This window comes from Pieris napi, chromosome 13 (assembly GCF_905475465.1).
Source record: "Pieris napi chromosome 13, ilPieNapi1.2, whole genome shotgun sequence".
Taxonomy (NCBI): domain Eukaryota; kingdom Metazoa; phylum Arthropoda; class Insecta; order Lepidoptera; family Pieridae; genus Pieris; species Pieris napi.
Genome location: NC_062246.1, coordinates 7,901,086 through 7,927,304, shown reverse-complemented (window position 1 = coordinate 7,927,304; position 26,219 = coordinate 7,901,086). Strand labels below are relative to the sequence as shown.

Below are 26,219 nucleotides of genomic sequence, written 5' to 3'. Positions count from 1 at the left end.
AAATATTGTAAATATGAATTAGAAAATATAACGTATCTACACTTAAATTGAATGATAAAAAAATTCTTCATTATACTTATATAATAATGTTTAGATGTAGAAACATTAGCGCAACTTGTAATTTTATAAATGACCAAGAATAACATTTATTATAAAAAGCAATTTTATACCAATAGTAGTGTTCGTTTTAGTATTGTAATATTAAACGTTATGCTTCCATATGCTCTAGTAAAATAATATTTTTTTCTTTATATCTTATAACAAATTTACCGTGGGCGCGAACATTACTTTAATCTAATAGTTAAGGTAAAAGAATAGTAAAAAAACACTTACGCAGAGCTTGGGCATTCCATGGGAGTAATTGGTATTAAAGTAGTGTAATGGTTCAAATAGAATTCCTATAATAAATGAACAAATTGTATGAAAAACCGATACGTTGCCAAAACCAAAAACACTTGACGAAACCATCGAATAGTTCGTGCGGCCTTTGTACATGTGTAATCAGTTGGAACGAATGATGTTGTTATTTAATTTTGTTTGACTTAATATATTTATTTTAAGGCTATTAATTACTTTTTGAGATATTTTAGTTTTAATACAATAATTATTTAACATATATAGTTATTATATAGTATATACTTCATTAATGTGTATACCTACATAATGCTTAAACAGCGAATTAAATAAAATTTTACACTTAATGTTATCTTTTATTTCTGACCTATATATAATATTCCCAAGATTTTCATTAACTCAATTGTTTTTTTTTTTTAAGATTAGAATTAGATGTATATATGTATATATATATCATTGTGGGCCAATTAAAAATCTTCACATAGTTTTTTTTAAATCGGAAACATGCCAAATTCTAATTCTAAACGAAATAATAGTTCAAAATTAATTTTAGTATTGTAAGCCAAAGTAAATATTTTTATTCACACTTTTTTAAATTGTTTATAGTAGCAGTCGTACCTACGTACTTACTCAAACATAATCGAATGATAATATTATATTATACCGAATCGTCGACAACCTTGTCTTTCTGATCCTTTATTCCCTCAGATCTAAGTTCTGTCTGCATCTTTCATCGCATATATCCTGGAGTGTTCTAAAGAACTTTTCACATCAATACCTGCTTCGAAATTTCATCAAAGATAGAATACAAAATTCCACCCATTCCATCTTGATGTCTGGCGTTCATCGACACGCTCAAGACACGTCTTGCCGGGCACTTAATGGAGGCAGCTATCATTGCAGGTAGGTATATCCGAACCGTTAAGACTTTAGTACTAGTCTTGAAGAAAAAAGCTTACAGGTGCAGGTGTCCATGGGTGGTGGTAAAAAACGTTAAGTGTTCTTCCTGTCTCAGAAAAAAAATGAAGAGTGATCTATCACCAAAAGTTTTTATTTTTCGTGGACTCAACCGTTAATTGATTACTTATAATTAGTTGCTCCATTCATACTGTGTCAGTTGCCTCATAATTATGTATTTTAGCAAAATAAGTATCACGCGTATTTACTCTTTTAAATATAGCTCCTAAATGTTTCAAGACACAACACACAGTAACGGAACACCTCTATTAAACCAGATGAAAGAAAACCAATATGGATATCCAATATGTTGCCGTAATTAATCCCGTAATTCTTGAACCACAGATGAAAATGAATGAAAGTTTTAGACAATTAGATACATTAATATCCGAGTCCGTATTAAATAAAACCCAATAACAATTGTAGAATATCACTTTATTAATTACGAGTCATAGACAAATAAAACTTTTAGCGATCAGATACATTATGCAAGATTTCTAGTCTACAATCTATTGACACTCAGCTGTTTAGGTTAATATCGAAAGTGTACTAATCTATTAAGTGCTCTGCCAAATATGAGCGATAAATCGTATTGTATTTATTTAAAAAATGGTGCTAATTCTAATGTACACGAAATTAATCCAATATATTTGAAAATAAATTCACACAGCACTGTTTTACGGATTTGACGACTGAATATTTCTGATTAGGAACTGCAAACCTAATATTAAATTGGGAGATATAAACATCGCTTTACATAATCTTCATCATACATTAGAATCAGCATTATATTGAATGATGCTGGATTAGTCTAGTTAAATAAAAGGAAAAATTATCGGCGTCGCTCATATTCGCATCTAAAGTGACAATGATTTTTGTTCACAATTGAGATCTAATAATTTTGCGTTCATATAAAAATATACCCTTAAAGATATGCGAAATAATGCCAAAGCCGAATCACTCGTAACGCACACATTCACACATTAACTATGTACACAAGGACTCAAAACATACGCTAATTTTAACATTAGGCACAAAACATTGAATAAAAGGCGCGGTTAAATTCATATTACAAAGATACATTAAATAGATATCTCAAATGACCAATAAATTGCACGAACCATAGCTAATTTTTAAAAACAGCACCTTATATCTTACATATCTTATTTAGTTACAGATTCCAATAAGAAAACGTCAACAGAAAATTTAAATTTCGAATAGAATCAAGTGTCCAATACAATAATTACATAATCTATGTTTAATGATAAAAAAAGTTATCCATAGACACACGACCAGACAATTTTTAATGCATTTAAAAATCTTAAGACGCATTGAATATTTATTTAAACTGAACCTTGTCAGCATTAATTTAAAGTCGATTATCTTTCGATTATTTCATTTTGGATAAGTCACTTTAATAAATAATACAATGTAAATAAAAACTAACAATTTATTATATACAAAATAAATTACCGAGGTATTAAATTACGTGTCGCCGATATATTAAACAATAACATTAACATTCTTAGGACTCTTAAGTCTGTTTAGACATTGATATTACTGGGTCTATAGTCCAACCGAGTCGAGGTAAACGTTAGCGACGTCCGATTTTGCGTCTTGTCACAATTATGGATACAATAATATAGTTTTAGCGAAATTTGATACATTCTAAGCCAAGCGTTTCTGTCAAAAAGTAGTGTGAGAGTAACTTTTAGGTCCATATTCAAAACCTCGAATCCTCGAGTTTTAAGACCTGCTATTCCACTTTTATTCTGACGCAAATGCTACGGATTAGATTGTGTAGACGCTTAAGCGATGTCGTTGACGAACAAGAACTTGAGTAGGGTCACGTGCTATCTCAGACCAAAAGTTACTCCCCTTCCGTTCCCAATGTCAAACTTAATTATGTCAAAAATTATAAAATTAATTTGTTATATCGTAATAAGTGAATAAGCCTTAGGACCCACTTGTAAAATTTGCGGGAATTGCCCAAAAACCTATCCAGAAAAAAGCAGGTACTTTCGTATTTACATTTTACTTAATTCATGGCCGTTTCACTTACCGATTCGCCTGCGTAAACTATATCTAACACATAGCGCACCTCTGGCAAGATTTCACCATAAAGCTAAAATATTTACAAACTACAAAAATTAAATTGTACACGATATGGCATCTTGTACTTATCACGTCCTAATTAGGGTATAGACTTATTCAAAAAGTACTCGTCTATTTTATCACACCATAAACACAATTTGATAGAAAGAGACGAAAGTACACTTGAGTGCACAAGACTGGTTTAGATTTTTTTACTGATGTAAACGTACTAAAAGCCGCAATAACATTTGCATGTCGTCCTTGTCACTCTTAGGATTATGTGACAATAGACAATTTTCGCCACGAGCCTTCCCCGCCAATACCATCAAAATGGCCAGGACCTAGCACAGAGCATAATATGTAAAGACGAAGAACGCTTTTCATTTGTTTATTATATTTATTCTCTGGTCAAATCACAGCTGATCCTACCGTTTAACCGATTACTAACGAAAGGAGATCTTTGAAAATCGTATACTGTAGTATATACTTATGGTATATTCTTGAATAGGGCGTTAGTAGTATCATAAACGCCATTATTTCACAACTTTTCTTAAAGTCTATACCCCACCTCGGCTCTTTGGTAAACTATGAACTAAAATTCTATCATGCTATAAAACAATTTTAGACTCAATTCATAAGAAAATAAACCGCGAACATTCCACCAATTCAGTCCAATCTAGTTATGCGTAATTTTTCGTTATTTAATGTAACTAAACAGGGCTTGAAATAATTCATAAAGAAACCAACTTAATTTAGTATAGCTGTCTCTTTCGCTAAATATACGATAAACAGAGACAGATATTCTGATATCCGGACTTTAAATAGGCAATGAAATTAAACATTGACATACAAAATCCCAGAGATATACTTACTCTAACAGTATGAGTATTAAGGCCGATAAATAATTTTGCTACATTAAAAAATACAACACAAACAGTGCAATAATAAATACGAAATTAAATAATCCATTTTTTTACTGATTTTCAGCGTCATCAAATAATTAATAATGCCTAGCAATTCGACAAAAAACTAAAAAAACTTTTTTTCATCTATGAATAATTCTCATACCTTGTTGTTTTTCAAAATTGAATTTCTATTTCAATGATTGATTAATATTATTTTCAGAAATAATACGAAATAATTTTGTCGAAATAAATCTTTTTAGTTTTTATTCGAATAAGGACTTAGTCAAATTAAAATGCCATCCACGAAGACGTTCGTACAGTCAATAACTAAAGAGCGTCTCTTCAGGTCAATATTTCAATTTAACTGTAATCTGTCTAGTTAAAAACTAAACTTTAGTTAGAAATCAATTTAAGTTAACGAAATTATCGGAGAGATAATTCCTGTATTTAAATTATATATTTTATTAGATATTTAATACTTCTTACAACGGATTGGACGACCGAATTAACGCCCATAAATCAATTTAGAGTTGTCGAAGTTGTCAAACTTTTCGTATCAAGGCGAATTCGTGAATGGCAAATCTAAATTTACTGAAGCAAGCAATTGTTCGGTCTCCGTATTTCAACGTTGCTGAGATTACGCTGAATTTCGTCATCTTCCGCTATCCTGTAATTTGTTTGAAATCAAATTAAGTAAATAATTTTAGGCTTCAAGTAACACGTTTTTTTTAAAATGCTATAGAAAGAATACTTAGAAAAGGGTCGCGAGGTTAATAACGTAACATTCAACCAATTTCTGTCCTTAGTAGAGCTGAACGTCGTTACAATGTTGCGACAAAAACTCTTTAAACACTAGATGTACTCAAAAATTAATGTTGATAAGTAAAATCGGAGGCAATTACTTGTAACAGGAATAGTAGAAAGAATATTTCTCCATAAATGAATAACATTGTGATTATATCAAACATAATTAATTTAATTAACTAGCTGATGTGGTCTCTGGCAGAATGACCAGTGCTGTGGAACATTCTGTTCCGCAGCATAATGCTTAGCCAGGGCCAATTACAGCCACAGCACACACACACACACTAAGAAGCTAAAACTCACAGATATCAAATGTGATTTATTAAATTTGGCCTAATATAGACAAAACACATTTAGTTTCTATCACTTTCCTCTATGTATTATTACGACTTTCTATTTTGAGCAGTATTTGGATATTGAGTAAACATAATATAAATAAATAAATTTATTTCATTTGTAATATGTTAAAAAAACTCTTTACAAGTACTTACGCTTTTTCCTGCTCATCCATTTCTTGTACAAGCCTATCCCTCTCATTAACAGCTGATAATAAGTCCTGAAAGCATAAGTAATTTATGAAAAGGTATTTACTTAAATGTATTGATCTACTTTATTTTCTACCTCTAGTCTATTTCAGATTTACGAAATAGTATTTTTTTAAAGCTATTAAGAGATTTTAATCTGGTTACAAATGGGCATAGTGATACATAAGTATTTAAACAACTTCAGTGTGCTACTAGCTGCTGTCAAGAGATATTAATATATATAGATAAGAGAAATTAATAAGAATAAATAAATAGATCTCTCTATTTCGCTATTTGTCTTCTTTGTCATATCTAATCACGAGAGTAATCTTTATTAAAATATATAAGTAAAAAATTTGCTTACTTGTAAGAGAAGTATCTCTCGTCTCTTCTGCCCCGGAGTCTTCCTCCACTCTTCAACGCCGAGTGAGAGGCGCAGTTCGCGAGCTAATAGCTCGCACCGACGGCTTAAGTCTTCCTCTTTTTCTCTGTAAATTGATAACACCATAATTTTATTTCAATTCTCCCAAAATAAACCTAAACGATAAAAAATTAAATACGAAATAAAAAATACCCCACAGTTAAATCAAACTTTAAATTATCCGAGAGCCTTGGTCAGGTCACTTCCAGTGATAGACATAACTTTTGTTACTAAAAAAAACATTAATAAAAAAAATAAAAAAATTAGAGATAACATTTTTTTTTCTTTTAAAGAACAAGGTACGTATTAAGTGTGTAATGCGTGGCTCAGCATTATGCTGAGGAGCAGACTGTTCCACAGCGCTGGTCATTCTGCCAGAGAGCACAGCAGCTAGTTTGGGCTTCAGTCGCAAAAAAAGATTGTAATAATACTACTAATACTTCGTAGAAAAAAAAATAATATTAGTAAAAGTTATCAGTGTAAGTAATGAAGTCTTGTGTAAAAGTATATAGTAAAAGATTTAATTGTCTTTAATTTTTTAGAGAACCGAGCGTGATACGTTCGTACGGCCGATTTTTTTTTATGTTATAACATTTACCATAGCAGTAAAGGTGCAATTCACAGGAATCTTAAGTAATTTTTAAAAGTAATGGCGTTAAACATTCTCGGATGTATAATAAAACTAGCCACATCTCAAAAGGTACTTACAGTATATTAAGTTGCATTTGCCTGCGTATTAACGCATTCTTCTTATTCACTAGATTGAACCACTGCGACATCAGCCGATCTTCCTCCTGTAAACAAAGAGACAGTGAGAATATGCATACAACATTTCTACGCAATTAAAAGAATAATATTTTCTGTATAACTTTCTATTATAACTACATATTACTTAAATTGTTTTTGCAATACTTATTACGACTAATCGACGTAACTAAAACCTATCAAAGAGGTACTAATAATCAAGAATTTAAACAGATACCGGATTGTTAGGCTTTCTAACACACTGTGTCATTAATTTTCTCCACTTTCTCTGAAAGCATAAATCTAGCATTATTATTTTTTTCGTAAATAAGAAATCTGTGGAACAAGAACGCTCCCGTTCAAGTAAGACGTCACGAAATGTTTGGAGATTATTGATCCCCCCCCCCCCCCATGTAACGCGCCGTAACGTTTTTCTGTATCCAATAGTAAAACGTATCGTGACCACCCAATGACTCTTTATACCTAAAAGTTACCATTATGTGGTGTAAAGTACTGAAAAGTCGAAAATGATATTAACAATAACGCGCAATTCAATCCCCGCCCCGCATCGTAACCATTTTCAAGAGGAAACCCCCCCCCCCTTTAAGTTACATAATACTTGAACGCTTCCAAAGTCGATATCGTAAGTTTTACATTTCCTTAAATTGTATCGGGTTATTTTTTTAAATAATATCGAGTGTTATGCTATGTAAAACTATTGATTTCGCTTCGCTTATTCCTTCTGAATGTTTTAATAAATAAATCTTCGTTCACTCATTCACTCACCTCAGTATTATCAGCCCGGTCCATGACCCGTCTTAATTGTTTCTCTAAAGCCGCGGCCTTTTCATCGATAGATTTCTGTTCTCGCTCTAACGCTTGCAATTCACTGGCTATATAAGTGCTGTAACTTTCTTTATTCTGTAAAAAAATGTTTTATTTAATTAATTAAAACTGAAACTGGACAGATAATTTAATTTAAAATTCAAATAATTTAATTATTCTTTCCCTAGTTTATTTCCTTTTTTTATTGTTGTTTTTGATATCCCGTTTTTTGTACTTTTACTTAAATTTACTGGTCGTGTCCATATATTATAATTTATAGGGACGTCACCGTATTAATATATTTCTATGCACGCCTTTTTGTTTGTTACATCCTGTATTTGTCTTAATTTTCTATTACATTATATAATTTTAAACACTGATTGTCTTCAGCGGTTTTCTAAAAGTTTATGATGGGTTTCAATTTCAGTCAGAGCGTAGATTATAATTACATTTGTAAGTTTAATTCCGCATCTACTGGGTTGTGACGAGGCGACTAAATGGTCAATCCTCTAACATAGTTGGTAGGGATAATTATAATAACCAAAGAAAATATATAATAACTTCTTTATATATGTTTATGAACTGAAATACTTTAGTCAGTTTTACTACTGCCTAGGTGACCGCTGATACGCCATTAGAGGCTAATCGGACGAAATAAACTCCATTTATTCCTATTGATTTGTTCAATGTAGGTTACAAAAAAAAACACCAAGAGCCTACAACACGCGCTGATAGATAAAGGCTTAAAAAAGATTAACGGCCAGTTCCTGAGGTATCAACGCTATGTGGAATCACTTGCCATGAATGCACATGTGTCTTAAAAGGCCGGCAACGCACTTGCGAGCCTTCCGGCAATGTGAGTGTCAATGGACGGCGGTATCACTTAACATCAGGTGAGCCTCCAGCCCGTTTACCTCCTGTTACATAAAAAAAATATTCTACAATTTATTTTAATATTTAATACCAAAATCTGTCAAGCAAACCTCATTGTCCTCCATATTAGGTTCAGGAGAGAGCCTGTCTACGAGGGCACTGAACGAATGGAGCGGCGATTTCCGAGAATCATTCGGAGACTGACTTCTACTCTTCCCTTCTTTTGTTTCTTCTGAAACGGGATAGTTATTACTTTAATAAACCACATCTTAAACTCAATAATATAATTTTCATTTAGATATTTACCATTTCTTTCTGGGCTGGGATTGCTCTTCCTGGAGCCGGGAGTCGAAGGCGCCGATTCTCTGTTGACTAAACTTTCCAGGTGCTCCATACCACCAGCTAAAAACATACTTTGATGCAGTGTACCGTAATTTATTCGAAAGCCTTATTTATCAAAGCGTTAAGGTTGTACGAGCCAAGGCTGTACATTTTGCTCACTCAGGCTTTCATAGTTTTATAAGCGTGGCGATTTCCTAAATCGTCGGAGTTACGCCCCGAGAGTACAGCCAGATGTAGACACTCTCTTCAACTGTTACATTGAAATCATTCGTTACATAGCAATTAACATTTCATTATTTTGTGTATATTCTATTGTTGTACGCGAGTGGTTAATATAGAGTAAAACTAAAATCCTCTATTATTTAAAACACCCTGATAACACAGGAACCGTATAAAGATCGATTCACATATATCAGTGAAGCCACAGTTCCGACACAGTACCGGCACAGTGCGAAATATTCTTTCATACATTCTCTATGAACGCATCCCCACTTGTCAGTGTCAGTGCCGACACCGGCAATCACGGACGGATTCGTTGTCAACGATATTTTTTGTCGGATCACTGACGCCGCGTTATTATTTGTTACATTTTATTTATTGCAGAAGAATATTGAAGCAGCTCTCTCACATTTTAAAATATTTTCTTTAACTAATTCTTTGTATATTGTGATGAATTCTCCTTACGTCTCTCTTCCATGCCATGCTTCATGCACCCATTTTCTTTTTTTCCTTGATGCTGCTCTTCTTCTTCGTCTAAAGCAACAGCTATCATTGCTAGCTCCGTAGTATTGAACAGAGCCATAATCACGTTATTTGACAACGCGACGGACGAGTTTTCACTGAAGCTCCGTAAACTGAGTACTGACATGTGTGAATTGAATGACTGACGCAATACTGTATGACTGATACTGAACTGAGCGGACACGTTGACGGAACCGTGGCTTCACTGATATGTGTGAATCGACCTTTAAGGTAGTTAAATTTTTCGTTATCCGGGTAAGTTTTGGAAATGAAACTTCTTTATCGGCGTTGGAAAAAAATTTACTTTTGCCGTTACGGCGCCATCTTTTTCTTGTCCTGCTATTTCGGATCCAGTTTATTTTATCTATAGATGGGTGGTTTTATTAAATCGAAACATTGATAGAAATAATAGTTTACCCAATACAAAAGCAAAAGCTATTCCAGGCAACACAAAAACATATTTGCCCATATGGTACACTGCCTTATATTTTTTTAAGTAGAAACTTCGAAGTTTGGAAAATCTTAAACTACAGTAAGACGTAACTAATCACTGTACTTACCAGCTAATTCTTCCAAAACAGAATGTTTACTGATGATTTCCACAGTACCGGGATTAATTCGGGAAGGTGACATTGGTGATTTCGGACTGCAAAGATGTGTTTAATTTTTTTTTTAATAAATTGTCTCGGCACAAGGACATCATTTAACTTAAGACACAAAGTAATTTAAAACTAACCTAATTTTCAAATAAAAACAGAATTTATAAGATTCATAATCTTCGAAGAATAAATTATAGAACACCAGTTGAATAATTTTAATTCTCTTTTATAACTCTTTACATACATTTATTGATAATACTTTTAATTTAATGTACATTACCTAACAATCCCAGCTCTCGCGTCAGCTATGATCTTCCTCGCCCTCTCTCGCAACATGTTTTGTCTCTCTTCCTCAGACATACCCTAGAGTAGACCACGAAGATTAAAAATCAAGTAAGTCGAAATTGAAGTTTATTTTAAAGTAAGCTATCAGAGGAGATCCAAATAGATATTATAAAAAAAAACAGTTGCTTATAATAAATAATAAGGGAGCGTTCAAGTATTACGTAACGCAATCTTTGGAGATTATTGACCCCCCCCCTATGTAACTCGCCGTAACGTTATTCAGTACCCAAGTACAGTGCTGTACCCAAGTATAGTAAAACGTTTCGTGACCACCTAGGGACTCTTTAGTTACTAAAATGTACCAATTATATGTATTATTAATTATATATTTTAATATGAGTGTATTTTTCACTTAGGTTTCATGTAAAACTGGCTAAAAACTTGAGACATGAGAATAATTTTCGAAACTGGTTTAGTTACTTAAATAATCATACCTTTTTAGGACTTTCACCATTCTTGAGTCCATTTGTTAACTCACTCTTATCCTCTTTCTCTTTCAAACTTTGTCTCTTTCTATCCTTTTCCCGCGCTTCACGCTTAGTAGCCTCTAGCAGCTGTCTAGCTTTTTCTTTTAGTTCGTCATGACGCGATAACAATTGCTGACCAATGAGAAGCAAGCATTTGGACCAATCAGCAAGCGTTATCGTATTAGCCAATCGGAGGTATCCAAGCATTATCGTCCAATCGGATTCACACACAAAATGGAAGCCATGATGATTCGGGAATGGAAAAAAATGATATGGTTTAGTCTAAATGAACGTTATTTATGTACTTTTAAGCACAGGCTAACAATGAGCTTCAAAGCAAGACTGAAACACATTTTGCAAGGCAAAATAAACCCTACACACTGGTATTAAGGGCGCTTTTCAACTCACAAAATAATGCTTTTATCAGTCTTACTACAAAGCTTACAACGCCCAGGAGTTTCAGATGAGCAATATGAGAAATTATTTGACTTAACAAAACAAATTTGACTTAAAAATGTTTCTCTACATTAAATTAAACACATTAGCGACATAACTACAGGGGAAAACCAACAAAAAAACCAAATCAAATCAACCATTTTACATACCGGTGTAGGTTTGGGTAGTTCTGGGGTGGGTGGTTTCAACTTGTCGTTTGGTTGCGTTGAGACATTAAGTGGATCTGTGGCTGTCGGCTCAATTATTGGTTTCTGTTCTGGTTGCACTGTAATCAATTAATACTCATTAAACAAAAATTGGCTAACTAGGAGAACTGTACTTATAATTATAATCACAAATATTTTCTTTATGTAGGTATTATATGTTGATTTTGAACACTTGGACAAGTATTCCTGCTACTATATTGTATGTTAATTTATATCTTAATCTTTTAACAACTGTACACATCAGAAATGGTATTTAATTTTAGTTACGTATTTTGTATTTTTCAACCGACTTCAAAAAAGGAGATTTCTTATTTTTGTGTGCTCGCGTATAACTTTTTTTCGCGCTTTTTTAACGCGATTTCAGTGAGTACCTGATGATCATCTCAGAGAAACCGAGAAAAACCTTCTGTTTAAAAACAAAAATTATGAAATTGTTCCTTTGAAAGTCGGTTAATATGCTAAAAATTATTCAATAACAAGACTGCTGACCAATGTTTTAGCATCTTCTAACAAACAATTATAAAATAATTTTTTGGAATCATTTACGTAGATCAGTACAAAAAATATGCGTATGTTCTTACGATGCTTTAACTTGTCGAAAGCTAGAAAGCTTAGACAAGTATAGGACTTATTACAATACGTTTATAAAATAAAAACCGATTCGCGAAATAGGTTTATACTTTCCAAATTGTTTTTATAATGGAGCGTTACGCTGCGGGACTTATGTAAAATATACGATTAGTCATAGATTTATATCGTTAGATAGGCCCTTACCGCAGTGAGACCGCGCCGTGTTGTTCCACAGTCGAAGTGAGTGAGCTCACTAACCTGGGATCAGTGCACCCCTAAACACAGTGTTAGCCGGACGTGTTGTAAAGGACGTTTGCGAGCAGTTTAGTGTCACAAAATGTCATCGTGTGCCTTTCTAAAGTGTAGGAGAAAAAGATATGACACTAGTTTCGACCGTACCTTCTACACAAATTGCACTGTTTTCGGACGCCATGTTGACGCACACATTCAAACGTTTTCGTTAACGCACACATTCAAAAACAATGCCACAGTTTTTGGGGTCGGGGCCTATCTATCGATATAAATCTATGCGATTAGTACACTATTTTGTTTTGCTGTATAAAAATAACCTACCAATACCATTATTGAAATCTTTAGCCGGTGGAGCTTCCTCTTCATCATCAGATCCGAACGGATCTGTGAGTTCTTTGCGTGTCATCAACTTTTCCGGGCGCGGAAGTGGCTGAAAAAAATTAAATTAACTTGAGCAGCTATTTCTGTGTTTTATCGATAAATTATAATTTGTTGATGAAAATCAATAAAGAGTTAAAACTAAAGAACTTTATTAATAAACACAGACTAAATGGTTTAAAAAATAAATCTATCTTTTTCCTTATCTAAGAAATAAACGAGGATAGGTATAGGTTTAAACTCAAAATAAATTTTCTCCCGAGTTTAGAATTCGACAATTAGGCTAAATAGGTCTCTTACTCTCTCTCTTACATATACGTATATAGATACTAGCAGATCGGCCAAGCGTTTCTGTGGTGTTTTAGTTATAATACATAGTAGTCACCTATTCAAGGGAAACGGAGAACACCAGTCATGGGGACCACCATGCTTTGTTGGTGGTAATGCCATTAAATTGTAGCTTATGTGAAACGTTGGTACTTTCAACACAGCGCCATCTGTTAGAATCGTGACTATCAAATAATAAACAAATATTTTGCAATAAAATAATATTGCGGGTATAGATGTAAGCTATCCTATCTTTTAAGTTGGATCAAACTACACACGGTGTGCAAATTTGATTGATATCGGTTCGGTAGTTTAGGAGTCCATAGCGGACAAACAACGTGACACGTAATTTATATATATTAAGATATATTGTATTACCTCAGTCTTGATTGGTTCATTAAACCACTTGGCCGTAGGTTTCTCCCTCAAATCCTTTGCAGGAGACAGCATTTTGCCAAGAATGTTCTTTGACTGTTGGAATATGTCTTTCATATCCTTTATAGCGGGGGATTTATCCGGCGATAGGTCTAAAGATTGACGGGACTCTTGCGACTCTTGCTTACTAAAAGTAATGTTTTGTTAAATATAGTTTATATGATAATGACATATGAGGCAACAACCGATTAATTATTGTGTTGTATTTGATATATCTGACTAATAAAATTGCTAATTTGAATTAACAAGATTAAATAGGCCATAATTTCAATTTTGAAAAGTTATATTGTGTCTCAGATGGTATTAAAGCTAAAGAAAAATGCGTCGGTGGGAAATAGGGAATATTTTATGAAAAATCTTATAAAAAAATTGTGTATAAGCAACCAGGGGGTTGTAGTTTACTATGAATTTTTATTTTATTTATCACACTACAATTATTGAAATTTATGTTACAAATCTAAACGGTACAAAAAAATCGGGTTTTTTTTGTACACAAAAAAAATTCTAGTCAAAGGTAAAAAATTAACCTAGTCAAAGGTAAAAAAATTACCTTTGACTAATTTTGTTAACAATAAAAAAATAAATCTACAAAAACACTTACAGTACTGGCGGTCTATCCATAACATTCCTAGATCTTCTGGTGCTCACTTCCCGAGAGAACAACTCTGGTGGAAGACTGTCATCTGTGTCATGTCTGCCCACCAGGTACGAGGATTCTGTTTCATCGTTACCTGGCGATATAATAAACATAAGACACAGCAGTTACATTTTGAGTACATTGTACATAAGTGTTCTTTGAGAATGTTTTGTCTCATTCATTTATTTGCAAAATGACACGAGAGAAAGAGACAGAATAGGGGCTTATTTATAGATTTTAAAACAAATCTTACCTAGTTGTTCGACTTGTAATTCGTTGCCAGTGAAGTATGCTCTCAGTTGAAATAGATATGTCATCACCTGCAATTATTGATGATTTATAAAAAATAATCTCCTGAAATCAAAATTAAATTATATCGATAAAACCAACAAAAAACTCTATTTTAATGTATATGTCACCGTAAAATTGTAAACACCGTTAGATTGTAATCTATCTCGCCTCTCGATTGTGAACCTTAACGATAGATTACAATCTACCGAATAATAACACGTTAAATCGTAAACAGTACGTTGGGGTTCACAATCTTTCGACAGTTCACAATCTCGCGAGATAGATTACAATCTAACGGTGTTTACAATTTTACGGTGACATATATAAATTACTGTCATTATAGCTTTACACAGGGGATTACATAGAAAAGTCTGTTCTGACGTTCTTTATAATGGGTTAGAATTTTTAAAGAGTTTCTGTATTTGAATATTAAATATTCGAAGTAAAAACATTATCCTCACAGCAAGTTTATCAGGTACAGGTCCTCCACAGACATCAGCGACGGTCAGAACTTGTGAAATACCAAGTTTAACGCTCGCTTCGAGAGCACGACGAACATTTTCTTCACTTTCATCAGGTTGCAGCCCAGAATAGTCACTAAAATATTTTCACCTTATTATCTTAATATACATAAATTACGTGTCACGTTGTTTGTCCGCTATGTACTCCTAAACTAACGAACCGATATCAATCAAATTTGCACACCGTGTGTAGTTTGATCCAACTTAAAAGATAGGATAGTTTACATCTCAATCTATACCCGCAATGTAATTTTATTGCAAATTATTTGTTTATTATTTGACACAATTCTAACAGATGGCGCTGTGTTGAAAGTACCAACGTTTCACATAAGCTACAATTTAATGGCATAGCCACCAAAAAAGCATGGTGGTCCCCATGACTGGTGTTCTCCTACCGGTTCCCTTGAATAGGTGACTACTATGTAATATAACTAAAACCTTAGCCACAGCAACGCTTGGCCGAGTCTGCTAGTTGATTTATAAATTCTCCCCAGAATTACGACGGCTTCACTCAAACTTGCCACGTCCGCAGACATTTTAGTGCACAAGTATGTAGAGTAAGTATGCGTAGAGACAAAACTCTACCACTAAGAAACTATCTATTCCAAAACTTAACTAAAACGATAGAATATCCGAACAAAGTATCAAGAGTGCGGACGCAGAACTGAGGCTTAACGTGCACCCGAGACAGGGATTTTTTTAAATATTATGTTTGGGCTTAATAATTTTCTATTTGTGTTTTAAGCTATAATATGAATAGATAGTTAATATTTTTATACACAATTGTTAAAAAAAATTTACACCTTCATACAACTAAATTTTGTGGTTGTTTGTTAAATTTTTTTTCCTTGATAGTTTGCTTATGTTCTAATGTAATTGATGTGTATGTATGTTAAATTTGTGATGTCATATTTCCTTGTATTATTGAGGCATACACATTGTTTTACAATGTATTAAAAAAAAGGGTGCGTGTGCGTGAAAAAAAATGATGTATACTTATGTACACGTGTAAGAAGTTATACTTCTTTGGCATTATTAAAAATAGTTTTTGATTGCATGCAAATAATTAATTACAATTAAATAATCAAAGACTGGAAAATGAGTCATTATAGTCAATAAAGTTCAGTTTACATTTGAAAAATTAAATAAATAAATATTTATTATTATTCTCTTACATTAAGTGTAACATAAATTCTATTATTATTCGAATGTTGTTTTTAAATTATGTCCAATGCCGTAGTATCTTCCGTGGGCCACTTCATTCTGTTAATTTTGTGTCACGGTGCGCGCGCATCGTAAAATTTCACTCTCATCAATTTAACGCGCCTAAAGAAGTATAATTTCAAAAATTAATAAATCCAAATAAAGGCACTCGTTTAACGTACTTTTTCGTCTCTGACAAATTGCATACGCTAGGATGAAAAAAGAGGAGTAATGAAGTTAAAACTTAAATTAGACAGTAATTTCACTTTGTGCCGATGTATACTATACTCACATAAGGTCCGGCCTAAAATGATGTATGATGGCGCAGAAAGTGAGCCCCGATCTGAAGCTGGTAGTGAGGTCGGTGACCTGACATCTTGGATACTCTCTTGTTATGTATTGACACCATTCGACCAAGTCCACCATCTAGTTAATGAATTCTCGTTTTTATTTTTTTATATATTAGGGTCATTAAAATAAGAGTACAACCTTAATAGCTTCACATGAGTTATGTCAAATTGCACAGTGCTTGCTGCTAATAATAAAAATTATGTCATAGAAACTCCTTTGTGATGCAAACAACATTAAATTGACCTTGTACCTGTATCATAATGAATTCTGTTTGAGCAATGTTATATTGGAATTTTATAAAATTTCAACATTCTGTCATAGAAACATTTTGTCACTCGTAATTACAATGAAGAAATATATATTTGGGTGATATTCCATCCAACACCTATAACAAACAATGCGATTTTAGAACTCACCGGTGTCTTATCCTTCTCCACATGCGGAACTGTCAATCTTTCTTCGGGCACCGGTGTCTTTTCGTCTTGTCTTTCGTTGTCATTAGTATCCAAACTAATGTTGTTTAAGTTAGACTTCAATTCCAGGGGTTTCAAATTACGTTTAGCAACCGTTTTCGGTTTGAAAACTAGACCTGTAACTGTTAAACATAAGTACTTATTACTTAAACTAAAAAGGCTGACTGTGTTTTATTAACTATAATATGCCCAGGTTCTCAGTTCAAATTACTACCCGTTATTACTACGATTTGTAAATGGATTCATAAAATCTGAAACTAATTATGGCCAGGGTGTTAAAAACAATCTTATTAATTAATTTAAAATATAACTATTGCAAATAAATAAGTAAAGATTAGACAAGACGAAATATAAACAACGGGCCAGAATTTTAGATTTCTACTAGCTGACCCGGTAAACGTCGTTTTGCCATGTATATTATTTCTAAGAAACGTTTTTTAGTTCAAATAATAACTATCTACTATAATAAAAAATAGGGGTTGATTGTAGAAGGGTGACAATTAAAGTTTTGTCTAAAAAATAAAAATTTAGTGGAGGGACCACCCTTAACATTTAGGAGGATGAAAAATAGATGTTGTCCGATTCTCAGACTTACTGAATATGCATAGAAAAATTCATAAGAATCGGTTGAGGAGTTTCTGAGGAGTATGGAAACGAACATTGTGACACGAGAATTTTATATATTAGATATATAATACATATTTCCTGGTTAGTAAATTGAATCCCCGTTAAAAATAGATTTAAGATAAAAAATACCTTTTAAATTATCTAACTTTTCCTCACTAGGAGCTACCACAGGTTTCGCAGTGGAACTAAACTTGGGTTCAGCTCTCATAGCCTTCGTCAGACTGCTCAAATATTCCGGTCTATTTTTGGGTGTCACCGCGTCTTCGCCAAATGCCTCCACAGCATTAACTGGTGTTGTAGGGCTCTGTGCTGTTGGTGTCTTGTCAAAATTGAGACTTTGCACACTATTAGGGGTCGCCGCTATGTCCGAATTAGTTAGACTCTGTGTCATTTCTTCCATTTGTTGGCGGAGATCAAGCATCTGAAAGTCATACATTGACAGACTGTTGAACTCATATGTATTTTTACACGCTTTATATTAGCTTCACCTGTATGTATGTATGTATGTAACCGACTCCTTCGGACTCGATTTTGACTCACTTTAAACGGACAGATTTTATTCAAATTTTGCGTACCTATCAAAGATCGATGAAAATGCAATAATCCGAAAAAAAAATTTAATAAATTTAACTAAAAAATAAATAATAGTTAAAAAAAACTAAAAAACACACTTTTATATTATACCAGTATTATTTGTTCATTACCATTTTCAGCCTAAATTAGGAATTATTTTTCACTTTTTAGTTTGATATTGCGAGTTTGATAAAGCGTGTTTTTTAGTATTTTTAAACCATTATTTTTTATTTTTTATTGATAGTAACTTGTTTCGTATATCGTGAGTAAAAATCTGAACACATCGGAATTGTATGAAATTTTATTTCTGTTTCTTCTTTATTATTAGTACCAGGATTTCTTACTTCACATTTTCAAATCATATTGTAACGAATTATAGAGTAAAATACCGACAAAATAATGAGTAAAATTTCTGTCACACCTATTGTCGAAAATACTATGTTTAACTTTTATAAAATTAGGGTTATTTAGAAATCAAGCAGTGAGGGTCTAGTGGCTTCAGCTTGCGACGACAGAGGTCGTTGGTTCGATCTTTTGGTTGGCGGTGCAACCATAGTATCCAAGACACGCTCTACGGTGAAAGATAACATCGTGAGGAAACCGGCATAACTCAAATCCAAAATCCGACGAGGTGAGTCAGACAGAAGGCTGATCACCTTCTAGTCTATGGAATTAATGACCAAGACCGATATAGAGTTGTAGCGACACTGAATGATTATAATTTATTTAAAAATAAATCAATTATCTTTCTGTGTCGAGCTTAGTTTAACGAACTGTGAAAACGGTAAAATACGGTTATTATTAACAGAAAATTCAGAATTATAACATTCGCTTTACGTCGACACACTTACTTGTCTGGTAGAGCTATCAGACAACGTGTAATCATCTTCATCCAGATCCTCCAACACTGCGATATCAGAGTTATTATTGACAGAAAGAAGAGAGGCAAGAGATTGCATGTCCTCGTCACTAAAACAATAGTACATATTTTAAAATGAAACCTTACCTTTTTACTGATCGACTCAACGGGTGGCCTTATCGCTAACAAGCGATTTCTTCCAGGCAACCCTTATATGGAACAATAAAACATATTATTATTATGAGATATTTTATCTCATCCCATCATCATAATAATAATATGTTTTATTGTTCCATATTTGGGTTGCCTGGAAGAAATCGCTTGTTAGCGATAAGGCCACCCGTTGCCTAATAACTTATGTAACCTGCTTTTTTTATATGTATGATTTTGTATAAGGTAACGAAGTGTAAATAAGTAAATAAATAAATATGTACTTTTATATATTTTAAGAGCAGTGTCGGCTAATATCGGCTTTTAGCTGTAAGACTAGCACTTGCGATAAAAAAAAAAAAGAAAATATCGAGAGGAAAATGCCTAAGACCCGTAAAGTCGATGGCTTGTATCAGGCACATAAGGCTGATCTCGTACTTGCCTATTAAGCAAAATGATCACGAAAAAGATCCAGAAATCTGAGGCCCATACCTATTAGGTTGTAGCGCCACTGTTTTTATATAAAGCGTATATTATATACTCACGTGGCCTGTCCCTCTCTTAGCAGAACACAGTGAAGGGTTAAGTGTAGTCTGGCGCTCTTAAGCTTCTTCGTAAGCGGCTCTAGGGTAAATTTAAGCGGCTTCTGCGCAGGCGCAAGTGACGCATGTTTGCGTAAGTTCACTGCGCAAGATGCCAGACGTCGCCGCTTGCCGGTTACAGAAACCTACATAATAGTCAGAAATAAAAAACAAACGACGAATATTTAAATGATCCTAATCCTTGGGATTGATTTGCTTCAGTTCAAACAATTTGTATATAAATTTGGCGATTAAAAAGGATTTCTTGCCAGTTCTTCTTGCCCGCTCTACGCCCTTGACTTGCGAACTGGTAGTAAATGTAAATTTAGAATCAATTTTACTTCTGTTGACGTTCATAAGTGTACTTGTTTAACTATATGATTAAAGTTATTTTGAGTTTGAAACATTTTAAATTAAGATTTTAATCAATGAGTTTAGATAATTTTTGCGTAAGTATTGGTACATTAAGTACTTTTAATTCGAAAAAAATCTTAAAACAACTTCTACTCATTGTTTAAATTCATCTACACTATCTACGCGTTTGGCAAGACATAGTATTTGAGTGTAGTGGGGGAATAATCGCGAATGTACTTTTAATATGAAGACCAAACAAGTGCTTCTACGCCTCACTACTCTTGCCAATTTATGAGCCAGGAACTAAATAACAAAACCAATATAACTTACATCTTCAAGAACAAACGTCCAATCCTTGTCCTCGAGCTCATTAGTCCGTGAATCTCTGAACAAAGTCACCGCTATCGTGTGATTCTCGACTCCAAATATCACTGAACCTCTGTAAATATTATAAAATGTATTGTTTATTTATTGAAATAATCGAATTCTAGATTTTTTTATGGCTCTGGCACGATTTGTACATTAGCCAGCGTCAAGTATAGGATTTTTTATAATTCGTGCTTGTCTGTAGAAATTCGACCGTGTATATATGTACGGTTTAAGCACTCGCCCGGTACCGCACAACCCTCCCAAAGGCCGAGAACAAATTTAAATTAAATTAAAACTTGCCCTCGAACCGGGAATCGAACCCGGTACCCCTCACCTAGCTGCCACTTAATAAGACCGCTAGGCTATGAGGCCCCTAAATTCTAGACTTTCTTATACACGACTTAGTAATCAGCGCCCTTATTCTGTAACTTGAAATAGCAATTGTGATCCCGACGTTTTTGTATCTAAGTTCGATGTTGTTTTCTCAACATTTGTAGCGCTAATAATCGCAACCTTGAGCTCGCCGACTATTGGAGGTTACAGAGTTAGGACTCAGATCTGAATTAGGAACAAAAAAAGAACGAACGAACGTAAGTCGAACTATATACTAACTTTAAAGGGTCCTTAAGCGAGGGCTCCCATTCTAATGGATCGGTGACGACACGACGGGATCTTCGCGTCCATACAATGCTCAACTTATTTGGTTTCCTGGAGAATTATCAAATTATTAAATCTTGCAATAGTGCAGTTTTCTTTCCCCTCCAACTCCAATCAATTATTGTGACATCACCAATCGAACAAATAAAATCTTCCTATGTATTATCATAATGAGCGGTGTTGACCTAGCGGCTTCAGCGTGCGTTTCTCATCCCTGAGGTCATATTTCAACTACCTACGTGTATGCACCAATGGACTTTCTGTCTATGTGCACACACTCGCAGACATATCGTGTAGGCAAATGCCTATAAGAAAAACTAATCACGAAACAGATACAGGCCCACAGGATTAAGGCCTGGTCCATAGGTTTTAATTTTATACCCATTACCGCCTAAGCCAGTGATTCCCAAAGTGGTCTATATCGACCCCTAGGGGTCTATGACAACCTGCAAGGGGTCTACGTCAGCAAAAAAAAATTTGGGGGTCCATGAAATGAAAAGTGGATAGTGGATACGATAGTGGATTTCAACACATACACTGATAGTACCTATTTACTTACATAATACTATCTTATAATATCAAAACATATATATTATTTATAAAAGTACCTATGAAGTACAAATTTTATTATATATGTTTATAAAATTGTGTAAGTTGTAGGATGTTGGTATTCGATATGTGGTCGCAATATATTTTGAAATTTACAAGAAATCAATATCAGTAAGTAGGGGGTCTACCCAAGACGGAAAAACATGGCAAGGGGTCTACGACACAAAAAAGTTTGGGGAACTCTGGCCTAAGCCCTGGCATATAATATTTTGAGAGTACTCCATGCAAGAGACAAAATTCTTAAGTAATCCTCTGTACTCTAGATAATCACTTTTTTCTAGAGTACACCTCGAATAGCAAATTATTAAACCGATATAAACAATTCATAGTGTAGAAGACAATATAGCTAATAGTAACAACATTACATAAATGTAATATTACGTCTTATAAATGCACCTATCAGGTTTCGGAGTTAATGTCACAGATCATTTTCCTTTGAAATACGACCGTATTCATATCACTTCTGCCGTGAATTACAAAGTTGCTAGCGTTTATCCGACTTCGTTATTGTTATAATTTCATACTGATTTATTAAATGTTAACGAAATCAAAGAATTCAATAAGGATGGATCTACGGACAAATTTTGTTGTAAATCAATGTCACTTGATTACTACCAATTTATTTCATACATACGCAGAATGTATGAAATTTTATTGTTTAATCACGGAGTGTGCTTGCACTACCTAATACGTACATCATTATTTATCTTAATTTAAGTTCCGTTGAAATTAAAACCTGTCATTTCTGTGAGGAACAATCAGTAGGACATGATTACTTATAATATTAATATTAGGATACTAAAGCGGACAAGAACAAATCAAAATATATTCCTTTTAGTTATATAACCTTACATACAAATTAGATTCGTACATTTGTCGTAAACATATTATAACGTATACGTTGTAGTTTCGTTGAAATGTTTGTTACTCACCAAAGTAGTACAGTGGTGTTAATTGGTTACTATAATATAACATGAATATATTCACAAATAAGTCGATTTCTGTCAAAAACTGTATTAAATGAAAAAATCTTAAACAGGTATAAAAATAATTCACGTAGGTTTTACTTTGTATTGTGTTTACCTTGGATAAATAATACAATATTATCAAGTCTGATTCAGATAATTAGCACTGATATAAAATATATTCTTACACGTAGGTATCTACTATATCGCGATTCAATCTCAACCCTTTTTCAAACTATTTTGTCTCTGTTATGTCCGCTAACAACCAGACTTTTGACTTCCGACATGTTTCTAAATATACGCCTAAAGATTTCAATGGTATTTAATGCTTGTTAATTTAATGTATTTAGCTTGGTTGGATGGTGGGCTGTGCTACAATGGACTTTCTGTCTATGTCTATCACTTGCTCGTACAGTAAGGAAAACATCGTGAGGTCAACGGTATTTCTCAAATCCGAAAATCGACAACATGTGTCAGGAGGAGGGCTGATCTTGTCTATGAAATAAAAATAATCAACGAAACAGTTGCGGAAGAACGCAACGAACCCATTCAGAGTTGTAGCGCCACTGGATTATTATTATTAAATGCCTGTTCTGCATAATTAATTTATTACACTTACCATTTTGGAGTGAGATCAAGCTCTATCTGATGATAGGATGCGGTATATTGAAACTTAGCGGCGCGCTTATTCACGCGTTGGAGGCGCTTCCAGACGGATGCCATGTTTACACTAAAAAATATAATATCAAAATCATACCTCAAATTAATTATGAAATATAGTACTAGAAATTTCTATTAAAGATATAAAAACTTTTCTTAACTAAAAAAATAGATAGAGTTTATAAGTTCGTGCTCTCGCAATCTATACCTGATGGTAAGTGATACCGCCGCCCATGGACACTCTCAATGCCAGAGGGCTCGCGAGTGCGTTGCCGGCCTTTTAAGAATTGGTACGCTCTTTTCTAGAAAGGGCCCTAAGTCTAAACTACTAGACTAGTACTAAACTGATTTTGAAAATTCTTTGTCAAAAGAAAGCTACATCTTGACAATTCATGAGGGACATAAACAGTGGGACATATTGATTAACTCTGATGTTCTCGATTCCACGCTAACAAAGTACAAGCAAAAGCAAGTTAAAAATAACTTGAAGCGTCAAATTTATAACACAAACCTTACCGATTATATTTTCTTATCTCAATATAAACCAATATTGTATACTTATAACTTATAAATATGTACGGTGTTTAACTACGAGTACTTACATAAAATATACTCGATTATCTATGGCCACACATTATCACTTCAAACCGCTCCTGTAACGGAAGGACACACTGATAACAACGGATATTTATAATGGCTACATAAGTTATTAATTTTTATTTTCCTACGGTCGGGGGGTCACCCGAATTCTAAAGATTGGGTTTAAACTATGATACATTTTTGGCATAAGCAAATCAGTGATGTCTAGTGTGTAATGAAACCTTGTAGGGCGATTCTCTTAATTAAATAATATCACTTAAACACGCGCAGTGACACGCTGCAATAAAGCTAAAGTTGGTAATCATCTTGTGTTTTAAGATTGACGGAGTATCACAGCGCTCTTAAAAGTCGAAACCGTATTACATTTTTTTTAAAGAAAATACTACTATCTAAAGTTTACGACGTAACCTCGATGTAAACTACGACGCTATTTGAGATTTAATGAAATTATATTTATAACCATGAAACTGTTGTTGGTTAAAGTTTGAACTTTACAATCATTTAGCAAGGTCTAGAAAGATAAGAACGAAAAATAAAGTCAACAGAGGAAGCTTTATTATTAAATACTATCTAATTTATTTAAAAAAAAACATCATGTTTTGTTAAAAATTTAAAAAATTACCATCAAGTACAAGGTAATATTTATTACTAAGCTAAATTTAAGAATAATTTTTTATGATCCTTTAAAAAAGGGTGAAATTTTACATAAAATGTTTATGTAAAATTCCACCTTCAAAAACACTCCTTTATCTCAGAAGAACTAAGGAAACAAATTTTTACTGTAATACAAAACTGTGACTTGAGCTATGTTTTGGAATATCAGACACCCACAAGGTATACCACACAATCATCTCATACTACATCCTGATGATCTCACCTCACACAATCAACATTGTTCACTATCAATATGAGGTCAACTGGCTATTTTAAAAACATTTAATCAATACTAAAAACATTTAAAATTCTTCAATTTGCACTCAAATATGTATATAATATAAAGTATACACCCTAATAAGTAAACAGGAAAAAGATCATTACAATTGCAAATTATCTAACTGTAATATTACAAATAATATAGCAATAAGGGCTATTTTAACGAAACTTTAATTATTTTGACCTCTATAAAACCATTGCCTTATTAATCAGTTTCCTGTTTGTTATCAATGATGGGATTATATGAACATTAAATAAATATAAGTTCAGTTATAGAAAAAAAGTTAACTGTTAGAACTTATAATATAGGCCCAGGAGTGAGTCAACTATAATTAAAATTTAAAGGATTGTTATAATCCTTACATAGGAGAGTTTAAATAGAAATGGAATTAATATTATATATGAAAAATATGCAGTAATTATTTTAACCTAAATGTGTTTGAGTAATTAAAAAGTTGGTGTATGCTATGTTTCATAAATAGTCTAAATAATTTAATTAGGCAGAAATAATACCTAGGTTTTTCAAAATATAAAGGCTACCATAATTTAATTTAATACTGGTATAAAACAGATGTCTTCAAAAGCTTGCAAATTCTTCACCCAATCACTATAACATCGAAATTTAAATTGCTCATGCAAGTAATTAAATTAACTTAATGGCTTCAGTAAATGATCTTTGATGAAGAAAATAATGTTTAATTATTATAATACGCACATGATTGAGTTAATTATAGTGAGTAAACAGATGTACATCGCTGCTAAGTACTATAAAGCAATCGAATCTAAAAATAACACGACTAACGAAACCATAGGCATTCGGATAAGGTCAAAGAACTGACATTGATTTTATTTCCTGAGTAAAGACTTGGTGTCGTTTAAAGTTAACGCAGATATATATTTCCTTAGATAATCCTTTGTATAATACTAACCGAGAGCAAAAAATACGATGATATCACTATATCAATTACTAGTCCACAAGTCTTCCTAGCTCACAGAAATCGCACATCACTTTATTTATTCACTTATTAATAACACACAACGATCACAATTTTCAATAGGGTGATTATATTATTTTATGTAAATTTATCCAATACTGCAGTAATTTTCATTCACCAAATCAAACCATTTTGATTTTTTTTTCTCTAGTTCAGACAGCTGACAGCTGTTAGACTTAAGTCGAAATTTGA

General features: G+C 33.2%; 1 protein-coding gene across 4 annotated transcripts; it reads right to left on the bottom strand.

Moving 5' to 3' along the window:
- Positions 1 to 3,363: 3,363 nt before the first annotated feature.
- LOC125055137 (EH domain-binding protein 1) lies at positions 3,364 to 26,174 on the bottom strand. 4 transcript variants are annotated; one of them, XM_047657404.1, is made up of 26 exons: positions 25,962 to 26,174; positions 24,102 to 24,152; positions 23,459 to 23,569; positions 21,221 to 21,316; positions 20,570 to 20,678; positions 19,850 to 20,031; positions 19,147 to 19,264; positions 17,852 to 18,143; positions 17,039 to 17,217; positions 16,564 to 16,697; positions 15,009 to 15,144; positions 14,510 to 14,576; positions 14,221 to 14,350; positions 13,563 to 13,746; positions 12,807 to 12,909; positions 11,601 to 11,716; positions 10,963 to 11,127; positions 10,464 to 10,546; positions 10,145 to 10,230; positions 8,808 to 8,903; positions 8,612 to 8,733; positions 7,590 to 7,724; positions 6,768 to 6,853; positions 6,003 to 6,126; positions 5,606 to 5,670; positions 3,364 to 4,977 (listed from the first exon to the last, which is right to left on the bottom strand). In XM_047657404.1, the coding sequence occupies exons 3-26, from the start codon at positions 23,560 to 23,562 to the stop codon at positions 4,899 to 4,901; spliced, it is 2,991 nt and encodes a 996-aa protein (XP_047513360.1). In that variant the 5' UTR covers positions 23,563 to 23,569; positions 24,102 to 24,152; positions 25,962 to 26,174; the 3' UTR covers positions 3,364 to 4,898. The 4 variants fall into 4 exon arrangements, with proteins under 4 accessions (XP_047513360.1, XP_047513359.1, XP_047513358.1 ...); XM_047657403.1 differs by having other exon boundaries at positions 12,801 to 12,909; positions 17,039 to 17,211; XM_047657402.1 differs by having other exon boundaries at positions 12,801 to 12,909; positions 25,962 to 26,173.
- Positions 26,175 to 26,219: the final 45 nt, after the last annotated feature.